A 13,523-nucleotide genomic window follows, 5' to 3' on the forward strand; every position below is an offset into this window, starting at 1 on the left:
GACTCTCGATTTTGGCTCAGGTCGTGATCTCAGGGTCTTGAGATCAAGCCCTGTGTCTGACTCCATGCTCAGTGGGGAGTCTGCTTCTCCCTTCCCCTCTGCCCGCCCCCCATCCCCCACCTCCTGCATGAACCCGAGTGCGCACTCTCTCTAACAAATAAATAAAATCTTTAAAAAATAAAATGAAACAAAAATGTAAAATAAGTTACAGTGCATATTGATATGGACAGAGTGACAGTAGTCTGCTTTCCCAAACAATATAAATTCCAGAAAAAGGAAACTTAGCAAGTTATCCATTTCTCCAGTCCGGCACAGGAGCAAGAGTCCCCTGGTCTATTAACAAGTCACTCATAATTGGAAGGCAGGTGCCAGGAATAGAAGCATGTGTGTCATAAAGGTGGGGGGTGGTTTGGACAGACACACAATTTCTTTTGTCTCTGTTCTACATTCACCAAGCAACTTCAGAGCTCGTATTTCCTAAGTAGATTTTTTCTGTTGGGATGGTCTTCCTGTGAGTAGCTGTCAAGTATAACAACAACAATCCTTGTTATAAATTAATACATTTATTTTCAGGCATAAATACGAGTTTGAACGGCAAGAATCACTTTATCTAGAGCCTGGTGCCCCCCTCAAATGAACTGACCATGATGTCCCAGACACAGGAGACTGGAATATTCCACCAACGTAGAGGAATCGAGAGCTCCAGAGGTCAGCTTTCTTAGCTACGATGCTAGAAGCGTGTTCATAAGGGTTTGGCAGAACCACAGTCTGGTACTTAACTAAGTAATGAAGCAAGCTCTTCCAAAAATTGCACCATAAATAACACCTATCAAAGTCTCTTATATTTATGATTATGATACAAAACAATAGAACAGGACGCGTCTGAAATTAGCAAAGCATTTTTCCTCTACTTCTCCTCACCATATGTCCTCTTGAACACTTCTTAGACTCGAGGTGGGGAGGGGGGCTAACCAATTTTTCAGTATTCTGTAATAATACAGCTTTAGTAGAGAGAAGAGCAAGCTTAGTGTGGGTCTAAATCCAGCAAGGAATCCATCCAATTACACCCATTTACCTTAGTTGTACCTCAGGGTATTTTCACCCAGTCTGAACTTCAACCCCTGGACCTTCCCAACTCTGCTCATTCCTGTAATTGTTTGTTTCTTTTTTCCCCCCCCAAAGATTTTATTTGAGAGAGAGAGAGAGTGAGCGGGAGGAAGAGGGAAAGAGAGAATCTCAAGCAGAGACCCCAATAAGCACAGAGCCCGACATGGGGCTCCACCCCACAACTCTGAACCGAAACCAAGAATCGGACCTTCAACAGACTGAGCCACCCAGGTGCCCCAGAACTGTTTCTTCCTTTTTTTTTTTTTAAAGATTTTATTTATTTATTCGACAGAGATAGAGACAGCCAAGGAGAGAGGGAACACAAGCGGGGGAGTGGGAGAGGAAGAAGCAGGCTCATAGCGGAGGAGCCTGATGTGGGGCTCGATCCCATAACGCCGGGATCACGCCCTGAGCCGAAGGCAGACGCCCAACTACTGTGCCACCCAGGCACCCCCAGAACTGTTACTTTCTATTCTGACTCTGTGCAAACAAGAACAGGCCTACAGCCAAAGGACAGTCGTGGAAGGAATAAGAAGTCAATGACTACAATGATGGATGGGTCAAACTGCCTGACTGAATCTTAAAATTATCAGAAAAGTTAGGTGGGTGGGATTATAGGATATTTTTTGGTTGTTTTCTTCTTTATCCATTTTGTGCATACCAAATTTTCTAACAAGGAGAGATCTATTTTTTCAAATCTGTGTTCTTTCTTAAAAGACCTGGGAAAATGAAGGGACCAGAAGCAATCATGAAGGATAACATCAGAAGCCTTCTTGATTCCTCGTTCTGAATCCTTGTGCTAATTTGGATTCAGAGCTCACCTTCTCTCCTATGACCCGTGACTCTTTGTTGACAACTCGAGATTTCCAGACTGCTGACTTTAAGCTCCCTGGATTTGCCAGTGGGACACGCATCATTATCAAGTATTATTTATTTATTACATCCATGCTAATGGACCCCATCAGAATACCTGTTTTCTACAGTGCCTTGCCATTTACAAAAACTCTTCAGAACCCTCTCGTTTTTAATTTTTGATCCACCGGACGGTGACAGATGAAGAAAATGCAGCTCAGAGAGGTGAAATGGGTCACCCAACTGATGTTGTTTGAAAGTGGCAGAATCGGGGGCAAACCCCCAGCACTAAGTAAAGTGCATCTCCTAGCCTACTACATTCCCTCCTACATGATTCTGCTAAATAACTTCCGAGGCCTGGGTGGCTCAGTTGGTTAAGTGACTGACTCCTGGTTTCGGCTCAGGTCATGATCTCAGGGTCCTGGGATCAAGCCCTGTGTTGGGCACCATGATCACCGGGGAGTCAGCTTGGGATTCTCTCTCTCTCCCTCTCCTTCTGCCCCACGCTGCCACTCTCACTGGCTCGCTTGTGCTCTCTCTCTCTCTCAAACAGATAAATAAATCTAAAAAATAAAATGAAATAACTACAGAACAGAGGATCCATCCCTTTTTTTTCTCTCTAACCCATATTTGATAAAAATGGATGAAGCTGCAAAAATGCAGGTCAGATCACTCAAAGGTTCTTTTTTAAATGCCTGGCCTTTTATCTGATCATTGAATATCACATCAACATTGTATTTTCCCATACATTTTATAATGGATACTACAGTCCACGATAACTGCAGACTCGGTTATCATAGAACTAAATCAGTTCCTATAGAATTATAATTATTTTATATTTTACTTGGAATTTTGTGGGCAAATATATCCCAACACACTCCAATCAATTTAATCAAAACCATCCACACTACTGAAGTACACAACGTTCTGTAATACGTGTCCACTTTAATTATCACAATGTCATCCCAGAGCCAATAAGAGAAAGCTAGCAATATCAGATCTTCTGGAAAACTAGAGTTTGGCAGGAAATCAAGTGAACGCTAGTTGAAGGGGCCAGCACTCACTTGATTGGCTACTGAGCCTACACACACACACACACACACACACACACACACACACACAGCCTCGCATAAAGAAGTTGCAGAGAGAGAACAGCCACCTGAAGTGTGTGAAGGTAACCACACCTATGGCCTGGAACACTGCAGCCTTGTCTGTGGGAGCCGATCTGTCTCACGGATGCTCAAATCAAGTTTATATCTGTGCCTTTTCTGAGGCGGGGGTATAGCCCTTGCAATAGCATACCCCTCCCAGACTCCTACCTAGAGAGCAGAATGTGTGCAAATTCTCCTGGTCTGCTTGGTGGAAATTGTCCAACCTGGCAGCAACTTCAACACCCACAGTGACCTTTTTATTAACATGTATCGAGTTCAATTCCCCGACATGGCCAGGCTCCGGAGTACAGAGAAACAGCCAGCCCTACCTTCATGGAATTCATAATACAGCAGTGAAGAAAAACACTGAAGAAACAGTCTGACTTACTTCATTAGCATAATCCCCTCTAGGTCCATCCATTTTGTCAAAAATGGCAGGACGGATGGGACGGAACCTAATCTGAGCTTCCGAGGGAGGCTTTCCTCGTGAAGCGATGCTTCATCTGAGACTCGACCAACGAAGACAAGTTGTTCCGATCAAGAGAAGGGGAACAGGAACCGTGTCCCAGCAGAGGAACAGTACGTACTGTCCATCACCCTCCCTGCCTGCAGTCTCAGGCATAACTCCCCCAAATGAGCGGCCACCTAATCTTTCAAACATGTCGTGCGGCTTAAAGAGAGTCTGGCAAATCTCAGTTGACCATTTCAAACAATGACTAAAAGTTGTGGGTTAGATGAGCTGAGAAAATGTGTCCTTGACATTTTACGAATGGTTGTTTACCTTTTCACCAGCATCTAGGTGGTCTTTGTGCTCTATTTTCTTATTGGAACTATATTTAGATTCTGTCACCAAACACAGTAGGCAGAATAACGGCTCCTCAAAAATGCCCCCGCACTAGGCCCCTGGAACCTGTGACTACATCACCTCACCTACTGTGATATAATAAGAAATATATAGTTTAATCTTGGCTCTCTCCAGAGCTCCTAGAAGTCGTGAGAGAGACAGGACCATCTTCTGTTCTTCATCACAAGCCCCATTCAACTACACCCAAGTTTATGAGGTGACTTTTGGAAAAATCCCTGAGGAGGAAGGGAGCTGTTACCCAGGGAGCTAACCTGCGCTTAGAGGGTTAGAACTTTCAGCCCCACCCCAGGGAGGGGAGAAGGCTGGAGACTGAGCCATTCACTAAAGACCAATGATTTCATCACCTGCGCCTACATAATGAAGTCGTCCATATAATTCCTACCAAAGGGGAGCCTGGGTGGCTCAGTACGTTAAGCATCTGGCTCTTGGTTTCAGCTCAGGTCATGATCCCAGGCTCTGGGGAGGTTACCCTGGATTTATCCAGGTCGGCTCCATCTAATCACCCGCATTCTTAAAAGGGAGAACCTCTCCCAGCTGTTGTCAGAAGGAGATGTGACCACAGGAGGAGAGTCAGAGAGACATGCAGTGTTGCTGGCTTTGCAGATGGAGGAGGGCGGCGGGAGCCCAAGAAGGCAGACAGCCGCAGACGCAGAAGAGACGAGGAAATCGACTCTCCCCAGTGAGACCCGTGTCCGATTTCTGTCCTTCAGAAATGTCAGATAATAAGGTTTGTGGTGTTTTTTTAACCGTAATAGAAAAGTAACATGCTAGGTCGACAATAGGTGTGATACCTTGAAATAACACTTGAATCATAATGTTATAACTATTTATATTCACCTCAATGAATTTCCTTAGTAACAAGACAGTTACATCAAATCAACAAGAGTCTTTTAAATCCCTGCAGACAAAGCTGATCAAGAGTCATCCTGGATTAAAACACTTCCGTCATTTGCCAGGGAGAAAATGCAACCATGCCATCAAACCACAAACTACTGAGTTTTATGCAAACCATCAAAAGCAGAAATTGTAAATTCAGTGATCACTTCCTAAATATTCCATCCTGCAGGACTCTTAGATAGTCAAGAATACAGGGGAAACATATTAGGACTCATCCTCGATGCCATAAAGGAAGGGAGACTAGTGACAGCCACTGTACTCACCTCGTATGTACATTAACTTACTGGATTTTCATTCAACCCGAAAATGTAGGTATCATCTTGCCAAAATTCGAGAGTCTTTTCACAAGGTTCCTGAGGTAAATGAATAACGGGATCAAAATCCAAACAAGGCTCTAAAGCCTGTGCTCTTTCCATTCTGCTATGCTAAGAAAATAATTGTGGGAAGAAAGTAAGAAAGGGGCTCAGTTCCAGAATGACGACCTCTCCATTCCTACGGCATTTGCGTTGTACCCCACCTTCCCCGTTTTCTAGATCCTGCCTGTAGTATGTTATACGCCTGTTGCATTTGCTTTACTAGATTATAAATGCAGAAACTACGTCATGGATATGTTTGTGCCCCCCCATATGCATAACTACACAGTATCTAGTACTGTTACTGTTATGGTTGTTGTTACCATTGTCATAGTTACTACTGTAATTACCATTATTACTGTTACCATTGTTACTATTAACAGTGAAAACAGTATCTAACACCCTAAGTGCACCCTATCTATGTACCAGGCACTGTCCCAACAATTTCAGGATTTCACAGTCCTAATTCATTCAATCCTCCCAACAATCCGAAGATGTAGGTGCTACTGTTACTGGTATTTATAAAGAAACTGAGGCACAGAGATGTCGCACAACGTGCCCAATATCACACAGCTAGCGAATGACAGACCCTGGAAAGCAATGCAAGCAGGGTGGGTTCATCGTCACTGTTCCACGGAAGTACACTACTGGCATCTATTAGGGACTCAGAAAACCTTTCTCATTATCCTACAAAAGTGAGGTGGCTTAAGAAAAATACCGTGTGCGGGGCGCCTGGGTGGCTCGGTCATTAAACATCTGCCTTCGGCTTAAGGCATGATCCCGGAGTCCTGGGATCAAGCCCCACATCAGGCTCCCTGCTCACTGAGAGCCTGCTTCTTCCTCTCCCACGCCCCCTGCTTGTGTTCCCTCTCTCACTGGCTGTCTCTCTCTCTGTCAAATAAATAAATAAAATATAAAAAAAAAAAAAGAGAGAGAGAAGAAAAATACCACGTGGCAGGGGCCGTGAGCAGTGGCTCCATTTAAAACTCACAGAACCTCTCATGGGATAGGGATCGTGCATACACCTGCAGCAGTGAGAAACTGGCCTAAGGTCAGAAAATCAGGGAGTCTATGTTTTTCCAACTTACACACTGCCTCCCTGATAATAACAACAATAAATCATATGATAGTGAAGATTCTGATATCATGCAAGGAGATCACATTGTACAAATTATCCTGCATCTCGAACAGTCAGCACTGATTAGCCCGTCTGATCGATGTCCAACAATTATTTTAATAAGGGGTGCTGTAATGAAAATGAGAGAGGACAGAATATCTATATATGATAGCCTCCCTCTGTCCTCCGATTTGTGATTAGTTGAAATGAGAAAGAGTGAAACATGTGGGCAAACTGCCTATTCTCTTTGGGAACCTATCAGAGGACTGTGAGTCCTACAGCCTCGATGGATGTGAGGAGGGGGCAGCATTAACTGTGGTCAGTATGTGGAGGACAGGCCTCTCATCTCCAGGACCCTCCCAACCCCCAGACACCTCTGTGAGAATTCAACCAGGGGCACCCATGTGAACATACTACAGAGGCCGGGAACAGGAGCTCCGGGTGGATGCAGGGATGGGGGAAGGGTAGATTGTCAAGGATGGGATTAGCACAGGGCAATGAATGCACTGCTGTTTCAAGAGTCTAGATGATGAGTTTATGACAGACACACCGCCCTCTCTCCACCCACCCCAGTCTGGCACAGGCACGGAAGGAAACAGACTAACCCTGTTCTCAGCAAGCAGCCAAGAAGCCACAGCCCATAAAACTTTAAATTCCTACTACTGCCTGCTCACTGAGGCTAAATCGGAAGTTTTGAAGGACTATTTTTTTAAACTGTTGTAAAATCTAAATGAGCCTTCCTGGGGATTATCAAAACAAAACTGCTTGTTTCTGTGTGTGGTTTAAACTGTCAAATGCGATCTGGGGTGAAGACAATCAACCAATAGACAGTTAAAAGAAGGAAACCGACAGCCAGTCAAAGTACAGACAGAAAATCCCGGCGTGGCTGGGTTCCGGGCTCCAGCTGTGGCCCTGCCCTCTGCGGTTTGGCATGTTCACCTCCTCAAACTCTGTGAAGTCATAAATCCTCTGTCCTACCCACACCAGTGGTGAGCTGGAGTTCTCACTACTACACTCCTCAAACACCAACCAGGCCCCAGAAAAGAGCAGTCTGAGTCTGATCTAGAAAGTTCCTGGACTTGGCCTGGAGGGAAGGGGAGGCGGAGGCGGAAGGGAGATTTCCTGTGAGCTTTTCAACCCCCCACAAGGGCTCACACCAGAAAAACCCACTTGCTTCCTTAGTCAGCTTCCCTGCTCCTGATTTAACCCAGCCAACTCTCAAACTTTTCAACAGAACGCCTTTATTAGGCAAAGAGAAGTAAATTACCATTAGTGGGGAACCTGATGCCAGCCCCAACTTTTTCAGCTCTCAAGGGGTATTCCTGAAATCCATATAGAGGGGCACCTGCCTTCAGCTCAGGTCATGACCCCCTGGTCCTGGGACAGAGCTCCATGTTGGACTCTTTGCTCAGCAGGGAGTCTGCTGCTCCCTCTGCCTGCCATGCGTGCTCACCCTCTCTCTATCTCTCACTCTCTCTTGCTCTCTGACAAATACATAAAATCTTAAAAAAAAAAAAAAATCCGCGTACATAGTACTCTGTATAGGGCAAACCATTTAGCATCTCTAGGAAGTGGAAACATGGAAGGTCAATGAACAGAGACCCACCTGCCCTGGTGATCAGGGATATGCAGGTTAGAGATACTCTTTACATTCATTTGACTGTCAAAACTTTAAAAGTCTATTAATGCCAAGTGTTAGAAAGGATGCTTGTTCTCATACTCAGCTGATGGCTGTGTGAACTGGTACAACCGCTTTGGGAAAATCATTTGGCATTTTGTGAAGCTGAACAGTCAGGTGCCTTGCCATCTAGCTGTCCGCCTCCCCTCCACCAGATACTCTATATGCACGTATGTGTATAAAAGAAGCGCTGGGGCGTCTGGGTGGCTCAGGCGGTTGAGCGTCTGACTCTTGATTTTGGCTAGGGTTGTGGTCTCAGGGTAGTGAGATCAAGCCCCAGGTAGGGCTCTGCACTGAGCATGGAGCCTGCTTAAGATTCTCTCTTTCCCTCTCCTTCTGCCCTTCCTCCCGCTCTGCTCTCTTCCTCTCTCTTAAAAAAAAAAAGAAAGAAAGAAAAAGAAGTGCTTATACGTGATCAATAGAAGACATATAGAAGAATGTTCCTGGAAGTCCTGTTCACTATAAGAAAAGACCTGGAAAAAACCCAAATGCCCATTAACTGAATTAATAAAGCACAGTATATGCACAGGAAAGCGTATTATACAAAGTGAGGGATCTTGCAGCATTAGGCAACAGCACGGATGAACCTTGGCGGTATGATACAGAAAGGGAAATAAATCACAACAGATTATCTATAGCATGATATCCTTTCAATAAAGTTAAAAACATGATAATAAAAGCATACTTTTTAGAAATACACAGAGGAACAAAACTCTCTCTCTGCATCATTAACATAAATAGCCAAGTTTTTTTTGATATATCACTTATCTGATGACTCTAATTAACATAGACTTCTGTTACCATTTAAAAAGAAGTCCTCAGGGGTACCTCGGTGGCTCAGTCGTTAAGCATCTGCCTTGGGCTCAGGTCATGATCCCAGGGTCCTGGGATGGAGCCCGCATTGGGCTCCCAGCTCAGCGGGAAGCCTGCTTCTCCCTCTCCCGCTCCCCCTGCTTGTGTTCCCTCTCTTGCTGTGTCTCTCTCTCTGTCAAATAAATCTTTTTTTTTTTTTTTAAAGATTTTATTTATTTATTTGACAGAGATAGAGACAGCCAGCGAGAGAGGGAACAAAAGCAGGGGGAGTGGGAGAGGAAGAAGCAGGCTCATAGAGGAGGAGCCCGACGTGGGGCTCGATCCCATAATGCCGGGATCACGCCCCGAGCCGAAGGCAGACGCTCAACCGCTGTGCCACCCAGGCGCCCCTGTCAAATAAATCTTTAAAAAAATTTAAAAAAAAGAAGTCCTCAAATTTGTGAACTAAACGTTGTTATAATTTATTAAAATGAAAATTATCTAAATCTCACGGCTGACATACTTTCACTACAAGCAATTCTGAGAAATTGGGTTATCTGGTTTCTACTGTGTTAGCAGGTTAGAAGTCATAATTTAGAAAGAATGCAGACTTCCGGAGATATGTTCAGTAACACAGAGAAAATCACATGTGACAGCTGTGGGAAAAAAATAAGACAAATAATTCACTTCAGTGGCCCCTGAACATACTATTATTACTGGCACCCAGCAGAATAATTAAACTTCACAATGATGACCCTCAATCACAAAGAAAAGGTGTTATGTTGAATACACTTTACTAAAAGGTGAATAGTATTATATATTTGTTTTAAATATGCCATGAAGGGGGCGCCTGGGTGGCACAGCGGTTAAGCGTCTGCCTTTGGCTCAGGGCGTGATCCCGGCGTTATGGGATTGAGCCCCACATCAGGCTCCTCCGCTATGAGCCTGCTTCTTCCTCTCCCACTCCCCCGCTTGTGTTCCCTCTCTCGCTGGCTGTCTCTATCTCTGTCAAATAAATAAATAAAATCTTTAAAAATAAATAAATAAATAAATATGCCATGAAGACTTTTTTTTTTTAAAAAAAGAGAGGGAGAGAGGTGGGGGAGGGGCAGAGGGACAGGGAGAGGGAGAATCGTAAGCAGGCTCCACACCCAGCACAGAGTCCGATGGGGCTGGATCTCATGACCCAGAGATCATGACCTGAGCCGAAATCAAGAGTCAGACACTCAACTGGGTGAGCCACACAGGCACCCCTACCATGAAGACTTTTAAATAATGTTTTGGTTTTTTCTGGGCAAAATCTCCAGGATTAGTTACAAATGGACCCACAAAATAATTACATGCCCTAAAAAGTTGTTCAATACAAACCAATAAAATGTAGAAAACTGCTGCCCCAAATTATGAATTAATTAACAGAAGCGAGTCACCTATTCCGTGAATAGTGTCACACAACTGGATTTAAAAATAAACTTTAATACTTGAAAGAGTGCGTTTTAAGTTATCTGTAAAATTCACCTGTATGAAAGGATTCGTTTTCTCCAACAATCCTCAATAAACAATACCATATGAAAGTTCTTATAGCTTTTTTAATAATCTTACCAAAACCTATACACACAAGCAATACTTTGGGAGGCAATTCACTTCTTCCACAGATGTGGTTACTGTTCAGAGCATCCCTGAAAAGTCCTCTTCAAAAATAGCCAACTTTAATTTCAGCCCTAACACGTACATCTGGTTTACCAAATCTTGCTGCAAACAGGTTAGTACTGTTTCTAGAAATGAGCTGCCACCATTTCAGTCCAAAGGCAGGCACAAAGTTAGTACAGGTTTGTCAAAGATGAACTGCCCTAACACATTGTCCCAGGCTGGTTTCACGTCACAATATGGTCAGCGTAATGAGTTACGAAGAAGGGCCTGTAGAGACAAAGATGTGTGTGAAGAGAGAGAAGGAAGACGACGGCCTGACTAGGGGCCATCTACAGGCTTTAAGCAGCCAGAAGAGCAGGAAGAGGAAAAGCACCCACGCAGGAAGCTAGGGGTGTAAAGGTGCCGACTAAGGCGTGTGCAGGGGAATCACAGGCATGTGGCTGTCGCCGGCGTTACCCTCTGCGAGATGGACGTTCTGGAAGACGAGCCTGGCAAGGCCTGTGGGCCAGTGACAGGGGGCCTGTAGCTCATGTCAAGCTTGGCTCTCACAGAAGGACAAATATTGCAGGACTGCGCTTCTGTGAGGGAGCTAGAGTAGTCAGATTCGTAGAGACAGAGGGGGCATGGTGCTTATCAGGGGCTGAGGGGAGAGGGAGCGTGGAGTTAGTGTTCAACAGCCACAGAGTTTCTGTAGGGGATGATGAACAAATTCTTGACATGGACAGTGGTGATGGGCGTACAACACTGTGAATGTCCTTCATGTCACTGAATTGTACCCTTAAAAATGGTTATGATGATAAACTTTGTTACATACATTTTACCACAATGAAAACCACTAAAAATGTAATCATTGGGTTCAGGTAAAGGAGAAGGTGGAGGGGGTGAGAAGGGGGGATGGGAACAACGACCACCACAGCTGGAGCTCTATCCCGTAACCAGTAGCTCTCAGGCTTCTTTTCGCTCCAGAACCCTTTCTTCAAAGGTCTGGCACAAAAGCCTAACTATACATGCACCAGGCAGAGCATCTGATGGGTGCCAGACATCGGAGGAGCCCACCAGTTCCCATCGCCCAACTCGCCCCCAGAATGGGCCCTGAGGAACCTCCAGGGAACCCCAAGAGCACCCCGGTTTGCAAACCCGGTACAGGTCCCTAGAGGAAACCAAACAGGATGCAGTGGGATTTCTGAAATAGTAAAGCAGGTCTGGTCTTTACAATCAAGGGAAACTGTCACAACTCGGCCTTGCAGCAGCCAAGCGCCCTGGGGCAAGTTACCTACCCGCCACCAACAGGACTAAAAAGATTTGTACAGGATTGTCGTAAGACCTGAGGGATGAAAGGTAAGTCAGACACCTGACGCAGGGTGAATTCTCACTCGATGGCGGCTCCTGATAGCCTCCGGAGTTATCCGGCATCTCTCTGGTTCCTGTGCCGTGAGATGGTTTGGGCAGGCACAGGCGAGGACGGCTGCTATGACAAGAGTCCACGTGACAGATGATGAAGGCCTGCTCTGAAGTCCTGACCACAGGCGCAGAAGGGGGAGGTGGACCCCAGAAAGAGTATGGAAGTGCTGTCAAGATGGGGAATTGGGGCACCTGGGTGGTACAGTCGGTTGGGCTTGGTTTGGGCTACGGTGGTGATCTTGGGGTCTCCCTGAGCACAGAGTCTGCTTGTCCCTCTTCCTCCCCCTCTGCCCCTCCCCATGCTCTCTCACTTTCTCTCAAATACATAAATCTTTAAAAAAAGAAAAGAAAAAGTTGGGGAATAAGCACTAGAAGCCATCATTTCATTTGTCTCCCAATCAATCTGAGAAAGGGAGCAGAGATAAGCAGGAGTAACCCAAAGGTTATGTGCAGCTGGTCTACAGGAGGGCGAGGACGACAGCCTGGGGCAGAGACTCACCAGGGGCCCAATCGGAGCACACCCGAGGGAAGCTTATGAAGTCCACCTCACCTCTGTCCTACGCTGCATGGGGACACTTTACTGCCTGTCCCTTTACCAACTCCCTGCGGCACTGAGAAGTTAATAAAAAGGACCAAGGTGTCCAGCCAAAAATCATTCCTCCACCCACCCCCTCCAAGCTCTTAGGGTTCATGGGCCACAATCTAGAGAGACAGCCTCCAACTCCTTCCAGAGCAGCTGCCGGGGTCCTAGAAGAACCTGCCGAAGGGCACAGAGCAGCAGCAAACAGGAGTGATGCTGGTGCCCACAGAGGCTCCAACCTGGGGTTCATCCCTTCCCTTCTCCTTCGTCACCTGGCGGGACTCACCTGAGCCCAGCCATTGGCTCTTCCCCAGCACGTAAGGGGACACAAAGGAGAACACTTGGCACGCAGTGCTTTGTGGAGGTTCAGAGTTAGAAACTACCTGGGTGGCCATCACTGGAAGGCTGTGGAAGCTCAAAACACTCTCCAGCACTTCATGAGAAACAGTAGGACGACATCAGAGGTTCTCACCCAGGGAAGAACACATTTGCCAACGTCTGGAAAGATTTTTGATCAGCACAGCTCAGGGGTGGGAGGGACTGGGGGGTGCCACGCGGGCATCTAGTGGGTTGTGAGCAGGGAGGCCGCTACACCCTACAATGTAGAGGACCGTCCCCCAGAGCAAAGAATCATTCCACCTAAACTGTCAAGAAGGCTGATGCTGAGAATCACTGAAAGAGATACAAGACAACATGACTACGTTATAAACATGTAGAACTGAATGGAAACGTTTTTTGTTTTTAAAGCGATGTGGGGGCGCCTGGGTGGCTCAGCTGGCTGAGCATCTGACTCTTGATTTCAGCTCAGGTTGCAATCTCAGGGTCATGAGATTGAGCCCTGAGTCAGGCTGCGCGCTAAGCAGGGAGTCTGCTTAGGATTCTCTCCCTCTGCCCCTCCCCCCACTCGTGCTCCCTCACTCTCTCTCTAAAATAAATAATCTTTAAAAAAAAAGAAGAAGAAGAAGGAAATGTGATCTATTATAAAATTCCTATTGGGGGCACCCGGGTGGCTCAATTGGTGAAGTGTCTGCCTTCAGCTCAGGTCATGAGCCCAGGCTCAGCCGGGAGCCTGCTGCTCTCCCT

At 45.9% G+C, this 13,523-nt stretch overlaps 1 protein-coding gene across 1 annotated transcript in view; it reads right to left on the minus strand.

Moving 5' to 3' along the window:
• Positions 1–11,872, minus strand: part of SLC35F2 (solute carrier family 35 member F2) — a 43,654-nt gene extending 31,782 nt beyond the window's left edge. Inside the window, exons 1-2 of the mRNA XM_034665616.1 lie at positions 11,737–11,872; positions 11,516–11,609 (exon numbers count right to left, since the gene is read on the minus strand). Of these exons, the coding sequence (XP_034521507.1) occupies positions 11,516–11,609; positions 11,737–11,872 (230 nt within the window). The remainder of the gene's footprint in view (positions 1–11,515; positions 11,610–11,736) is intronic.
• Between the last annotated feature and the right edge of the window lie 1,651 nt (positions 11,873–13,523).

This window comes from Ailuropoda melanoleuca, chromosome 8, assembly GCF_002007445.2.
Source record: "Ailuropoda melanoleuca isolate Jingjing chromosome 8, ASM200744v2, whole genome shotgun sequence".
Classification (NCBI taxonomy): Eukaryota; Metazoa; Chordata; class Mammalia; order Carnivora; family Ursidae; genus Ailuropoda; species Ailuropoda melanoleuca.